Here is a 7668-nt window from a genome sequence, read left to right as displayed (position 1 = left end):
ATTCCTGTAACTCATTGGGAAGTAAACATCAGCGTGATGACGTCTTTGTGCTGACTTAGTTACACGTCACCCTGCCCAATGCAGAATTATTCTTCTCTTCTCAGCTATGCATCATGCACCAATGAAAATATTATTTCACAAAGAGAGTGCAAACTTGTTCTATATCTGCAATTATTTTATCAGCAAAACACATATATGAAAGTCACTAAACCTTGATGAAAAGAAACAGTATCTCATATATTTCACAAAAAAAACCCCCAAAACAAACAGATTTTGCAGTTATAACTCACATGTAGAAAAGGCTGGTGAGCAGATCAGAAAACAGTATTATCACTCAACTTGATATTTAATAGTACGTTACCTAGAAGGCTAATGCCTAAACGAGAGAGCCCCTGCCTCAGTCCTTCTCCCAGGCTCTCTGGAAGCTGCCTTCTCCATTCTTCTTGTCTGTTGTAATGCTCCTCATCCAGTGACAGCCTATCCATATTCCGAGCAAGACTCGTTGCCAGATTGGTAATTGACGTCAGTGTACCTAAATACATGGAGATCTACATTTGGGTCTGGATCAAAATGCTTTAATTTAAAACATGGAGACGTTCTATGCCTCACTGAAATACTGAGCTTACGAGCAGAACAGCAAGTCAATTGAAAAGTCACCCATGTGTAACATGCTTTACTATTTGTTAAGCATCACCACACTACTTCTACGGTCCATGTCACGCCTTTTACATTAGCCTGCACCAGGTTTGCCCGGCCGGTGGGAACAGCAACTCATCCGAACATCCCTCCCCAGTTCCCAAACTTCTGTAAGGCTAACCTCAACGGAGGGGGGGTGATGGAAAGGTAAACAAATATTTACAGAAGGAGCCCAGGAGGATGTGTCCTGAGGGAGCCTGGAGCAGCAGCGAGCAGCTGGGGCAGCCACCCCGCAGTCTCTCCCCGGGCGGCTGAAGCCACGCGATGGCACTGTTTATACAGACTTCGCAAAACAAAAGCTGCTCCTGCTCTCAGGCCAGACCAGCCCTGCTGTCAAAACCTACCCACGTACTTACACAGTTATGACAACTGTATCTACTTTTTTTTTTTTTTGAAAAAAAGAAATAATAAATATGATGAGGCGACACTGTAGAATTTCTGATGGTTAGCAGAAGTACAGAACACCTTTAATATTTCTGCAGCTATCACATGAAATACTGGCTGAGCCAATCTCTGTTTTCCACTGGGAGGTTTAAAATTCTGAAGTTTCTGAAACATTCTCACACACTGTAGTTAAGCGGTGATCTGTTTAATACATAAGATGTTATATATGAGCTTTGTTACCCTCCCAGCATTTCGCTGCAGCCTAGCAAGTCAAACAAAGCTGCAAGCAATATTGTTTAAAACTTTAACACATCCTTTAACAACGCATGACAATAAAGCAGTAGTTGGAGCAACAAAGTGAAAGATCTACCTTTGGAAATGTGTTTTACAAATGATGTTGTTCCTCTGGAAACTCCACTGACAAATGCTCCTGGGCCTCTGGTCAGCCCTTCATAGGGGAGCCTAAAGAAATCGGCTATGCCGTTCCCTATGCTTCTCACCAGACTAGCCGGGCTTCCGAGAATTTCCAACGATCCGACAACCCAGCCTGTGTGGAGAAACAAGACACATGTTACGGCTGCAAAAACTGCAGAAGCAGCAGTTGTGAAAAGGTTATTCTTTAATTCTCTTTTTCACACTAGAATTCATCGCACTATGAACTTCCTTTGAGCAAAACACGGGAAATAACTCATCCACTATGAATTCAGAAATGGCAATCTTTCATACTTCGTAAATCAAAGAAATCCTTTTGGCAAACTCACAAATAGCTTTAGAATGACTTCCTTCCAGGAGCTTCCCGTATTTCTGCTAAAAGTGTGCTAGAGAGGGGGATGCTAGAGCCTCACAGCTACGGAGGAACGGGACTGCAAGTTCAGGTCGCTGGGTCGGTTTTAGACGCTATAAGGCAGCGTTGTGATTTCACATCCTTATGTGATAGAATTGTGACAGGGAGTTTACACTGATACAATGTACTGCTTTACCGGAGTGTGGAGGTCAATTGCCTGATGGAGTGTTAGGAAAGGGGATGCAGATTTTTGACAAGTGCTTAAGAAGTTATTTTAAATCCACCCCAACCTTTCTAAGCTGATCATTTTCTTTCAGAGTGCAGTGAAAGCCAGATAAATGTCTTTTGCTCAGTACAGTTGTGTAAACAGCAATGACATCTACATGCTGATTAGGTTACTCATAGGGGAGTATTCCTTATGCATATCCCAGGAGAGGTATCTGCAGATCTGGTTTCCTATATAAACGCAGGGTTGCCAGCAGCTTGCTGGATGGCCGAGCGCACAGCAATCTGTTGCTGGAAAGCTGTTTGCAGGTCTTGTCTTTCTCAGGCTGGTTGGCAGCAGATTTATTAGGGAAATAGTGCTGCATAACTTTTTTTCAGCAGCCCAGAGAGAGCGATTCAGAAATGGCAATAAACATTAAATGGGAACTGCTTGGTCTTTGAGCCCCGGTACCATGAATTTCAACTGGCACTGTCAGAGTGACACAAGTCGCGGCAGGGCCAGGAGACTGAAAGATGGACAGATTGGCCTCCTGCTCTCCTGTCAAGGGCCCTTGATCTGCGCTGCCCTCCTCATTCCCATCTCATCACTGCAAACTCCTGCTATCCAGATGCTTTTCTTGTTTTCTAGTAACCCCTCCCAGTCACTCCTGTGGAAGGCTGAATCATGAAACTGAACAGAAGAGAAAATGTTACTCATATGAAATGAATTAATCTCATACTATCATTGTAAGCTCCTGGAAAATCTATTATTCTTGTTGAATCTGTCCCACATTTCAGCCCTGGCAGGTTGAGAACTCCAGTTCATGTAGTATAAAAAGCAGGAACCACAGTGGACATAAGGGAGAGGGTGGGATGGACTATGAAAACAAAAAACAAGTACTGCTGGCAACGCGATGAGCAGAGTGGCAATGAGCGCTGTGGTCCTGCGGTGCCTGCCCTGGAGAGGAGCGTCCCCCTGGCAGTCCTTCCCTGCCGGGGACCAGGGGAAGCCAGTGCTCCAGGCTGGGCCTGTGACCCTCTCACTGTAGTATTTTTAACAAATTATCCTTGCCACTGTGTGAAGTGATGAAAAGCTGGAGGGGCGGGGAGGTGTGTACAGATGGAAGAGATGCTCTCTCTGCTTTTTCTGATAAATAATGTTGCAATAATCCCTTGCAAACAGCCTTTTTTTTTTGTTTTTTCCAAATGTCCTTGGCATTCCTTGTCCTGAGGCAGTGATGGGATGACATGAGGTGACGGAAAGGGGCTGCACGACACCGCGGATTAATGCCTTTCTGCCCTGCAGGCACCACCAGGCTGGGACACGAGAGACTCCAACTCCACTCACTCACCTGTTTGGCCAGCCAGCGTGTTCAGGAATGAAAACCAGATTAAAACCAGGAATGAAACCAGTTAAACACAAAGCTGAGGGGTTGCCTGGTATCCCGGGGATGGGCTGTTGCAGTCTGGCCTGGCCTGTGGGCTGTCAGTTTTGGGAAGCTCTGGAAGGAGCATGCTCACCCATGGAGAGCGCACGGGAGGAACGTGCAACCTGCAGCAAGGGTGACCCTCCTTGTCCAATGCTCAGAGCAAAACTAATGGCTCCTCACTGCTGGCATGGACCACTCAACCCAAGGAGGAAGGCGTGGGAGTAAGTTGGGAACAGGAAAATGATGAATCAGGAATAATCCCTCAATTCACAAGCTCTGTGCTGCATTTTACTTTGCAGAAATATAGTATCATGTCAGGTTACCATTTCCCAAAGTATGCTTAGGAATTATATCCACTGATTATGACTATACTAGCAGAGAGCCACTGCATTTTCTTTATAGGCAACTATAGAGTTAGATCTGGCTAATACCAGTAATATTTTTAAATAGAATTTTATTAACTTTTAAATAGAAGCCAACTTAATTAGAAAAGGATGGGAGATTTCCATTGCAAGTTTTGCTAATTAGAGACAAGCAATGCTAATCAGCGTATTTGAGCAGACCTCTCCAGCCCCATTCATTGCTTACGAGACATGGATTCTGGCTGCTCCTTTGCAACATATGGGGCAGGCTGATACGCTCCCTTTAGCAGGCTTTGGGGCAAATCCTGCCCCCTCCCACTGCGCAGCAATGGTCTTGCACACACTAAGGGCAAAATGAGACTATATCCTGCTTGGAGCATAAGGCATAGCTGTATGGAAATGCTGTTTGTGCAGATGCTACACTGATCTATGCATGGGGCAGTGGTGAGCAGAAGCAGGGTCAAACAATCCCTCGTTTTGCAGATTAACGTGGTTAAAATGCAGGAAAGTCAGGTCCTCTTCCATAAGAGACCAATCCAAGAAGTGTAACTCACGTGATGGTGAGGAGAGGACTCATGGTTTGCAGACCATATAAAGCTTTTTGCTCGATTTTTTCCTCCTTTTTAACTTTGTTGACACAGTCAGCCTTTTGACAAGTGTCACAAACTCTTCAAAATAAAGCATCTTCTTTGCCCAAGCAAACATTAATCAACACAATTCACCATTTTAATCATGGTAACCACTTTCAAAAATACATTTTAGTTTTAGTGCTTTGAGAGGGATTTAAGTAGTAACTAAACATATGCTTATGTATTTTCCTGAAGAGAAGTTCCACTGAAGCAAACCTTATTTCTTAATATTTAAACCTGCTTGATTTCAGCTACATCATGAGCCCAGAGCAAGGGGTGGCCTGTGCACTGCTGCACGCTGCAAGGGTAGCACAGGAGGAAAGACCAAGACCAGGCTCAGGAATCCATCACTAGCATATGTGCCTCACCTGGGACGTTGAGGATGAAAAGCCAGTATAACCCCAATTTCCTGCTGCAGTCTATCACCACTTGTATCACCACTCCTAGCCAGTTGTGGGGAGAAACGTTCACACTGTGGACCATATTTGGCCACAGTTTCACTCTTAATTAGCAAGAAACTAGATCTCCCCTTTTGTACTATGGGATTTGACTGTAAAACAAATCCAAACAAGTAGTAAAAAGAAAAACCTGCAAATTTTGCAAGCAAAATAATGCAAGAAAATAATGAATCGATGCACAATGTTCTGGTGCACAATTGTGTACACAGTTGCCATAATCAGCTATGCAAGTCACGTATGCATACAGTGAGAGACCACATCAGCATCTCTCTGTTTATAAATACCTGAAATGCATGTGTACAATTTTGGAAACTGTGCACAGAAATCAGGTTGCAGCTATGTGTGCAGCACAAATGGAAGCATCAGGATTTCAGAAAATCTGACCATTAGTATTGCAGGAAAATAAATCCCACGTTTCAGTGTGGAGTACTTTACTTGTGTGGGATCATGGAGGAGCTTCCTCCTGTCTCAGGTACAAATTCCGTTCCACACTAAGACACAGTAGAGACCAAATTTCATTATTTCTAAATTAATATTTATGGGAAACAGAATGTACCTGCTAACCTAATAGACTAATTGCTCACTATTGATCCTATATGGAAAAAAGTTAGTAACAGCAAACTTCATAGTTCTTGGATCAAAGGACAACAAACATCTGTGTGCCAGTTTAGCATGAAGGCTGTATGAAGAAAGACAGATTCCTAATCATAAACTGCAGCCAAAAGGAGTTTTAACAACAAAACAACATTCAGGGCTATAATTTACTTCTGAATGCAGAGCAACATGCTGAATAATTTGATTAAATGCAGTTTTGGGGAGTTTATGTGAGGAATGCGGGTTGATTCTGACTAGTGCTATAATATAAAATGACAAAATCTAAGCCAGCTAGAATACATTTTTATGCTGTGTTCAGGGTTTCATAAAGCCTGCAGGCGGCTGGCTAATGTTTAGCACAACTTTACAAATCTTCACTAGTGTCTGCTCAGCCATTTTATTTCCCTTCTGTTGTATGGCAGGACATGAAAGGTGTCTGAAAATATAATTATCAAACAGTGTTTGAAGAAAACAATAATTGTATGGCTACCATCTAGGTTATTCAGCTTGAGAGACAATCACAGAATCCTGGTACCTAATGAAAATGTTACATGTTATGGAAAAGTACTGACCTGCTCTGAAAAGTGCTCCAGCAGCATAATGCATGGCCAAGGCATGGACAAGTTGCCTGGCAGTGGTGAAGATGGGTCCTCGCTCAAACACAGAGAAGGAGAGAGGGGTGTGATCTGACGCTATATACAGTTTCAATGAAGCATGAATACTGACAAGGAGATTAACAGGTTGTATTGTTAATTTTCTTAACTTCACTGGCTTGACTAAAGCTCTTGCATGCTCTCTCACTTGTTCAGGCAGTATCAGCGTAGTATCTGAAGTATTCACAGACTGACAAGCGGTTTTGTTTTCTGGAAGATATGTATCAAACAAAGTCTTAATGTAGTAAACAAAGGTGTCTTCCACATACAGCCTAGCTGGTTTGAGCTCAAAGCTGAGGTCATTCATGTGAAACACGAAATTCTCTTCCTTGGAAAAAGCAATGCAGAGTTTTATAAAGCAGTTTTCCTTATAGCTTTCCAAATCTTTGTTACAAACAATGAGGTTGTTCACTCTGGACCACTGCATCGTCTCATTTTTCTCTCCTTGGCACAGCAGGACTGCAAAATGGAAATTGGATTTGCTGTACAACTGATTGTCCAGTTGCAAGTCTTCACAATACACTTGGAGACAATGAAATTGTGGGAGGCCTTCCACAGCGTCCCGCTGGAACTCCTGCGACAGGGGTCTCAAGTAGTTGGTGGCTGGGGCCATGTGGAGGAAAACATTGTCTGCTGTGAGACGCAGAAGTTCAGATGACACTTTGTGGTTTGTAATATCATCAAACGCAGCAAGACTTAACTGACTGATGAACATTTTCAGTGACAGGGTCTGCTCTTGACTTCTACACAGGAGGGAAAAGCAGTTCTGTTACTTCATGTATTTTGAGTTCACCTGGCATCTTGCTTTCTCAAAACGCTATCAGGAGAGACGTTCTCTATAATACATGGGAAACTCATTGTACAAGTACCGTTAATGTTAATGGGATCTGGCAGCCTTAATCACCACAGTGGGTGCCACCCAGGAGGTCTTCTAAGAAATCGAATATTACACATCTATGCCAGGTTTCTCTTTCTTTCTTATCAATCAACAGGATAGTTTGGACAGGAACATCTCTGTATACACAGTAATTCCCTATTGGATTTGCAACAGAGCCAGATATTAAAGCAGACAACAAATACAATTTTCTGATAATTCACATACAGCCTCAGCTGTTAAAATATTTTCTGGGAGCCACTACTGAAAGTTACTATTATGGATAATTCATTTCACATCACATGCAGTGAATGCCTTCCAATGAAAGCACCACAGCATTTTTATACCGATGGGATTGAGGGCCTCCCCCCCTCCAGTGTTAACTGCTCATTGCCAAGTTTAACTAGCAAGTGGGCTATTATGTACTGCTGATGACCAGTTTCTTGGGGATTAATACTTAATTACAGCACAAATAAAAACAGTACAACAAATTCCACTCTAATTGTAGCAGCATTGCTGGAGGCCAGGCATTCTGCATCTTGGAAATAGGTAGTGTTATAATTGCACTTGAATGGAGCTAAGGACCAGGTGTGGTGTGTA

At 43.0% G+C, this 7668-nt stretch overlaps 1 protein-coding gene across 1 annotated transcript in view; it reads right to left on the bottom strand.

The window, feature by feature from the left end:
• LOC103916173 (vacuolar protein sorting-associated protein 13B-like) overlaps window positions 1–7668 on the bottom strand; it is a 197895-nt gene that overhangs the window by 17957 nt on the left and 172270 nt on the right. The window contains 3 exon segments of the mRNA XM_009323125.1: window positions 362–532; window positions 1451–1627; window positions 6114–6937. Of these exon segments, the coding sequence (XP_009321400.1) occupies window positions 362–532; window positions 1451–1627; window positions 6114–6937 (1172 nt within the window).

Source organism: Pygoscelis adeliae, unplaced genomic scaffold (genome assembly GCF_000699105.1).
Source record: "Pygoscelis adeliae isolate BGI_AS28 unplaced genomic scaffold, ASM69910v1 Scaffold174, whole genome shotgun sequence".
Taxonomy (NCBI): Eukaryota; Metazoa; Chordata; class Aves; order Sphenisciformes; family Spheniscidae; genus Pygoscelis; species Pygoscelis adeliae.
The sequence above is the reverse complement of the archived record's forward strand: the minus strand, read 5'-3'. Positions and strand labels throughout refer to the sequence as shown.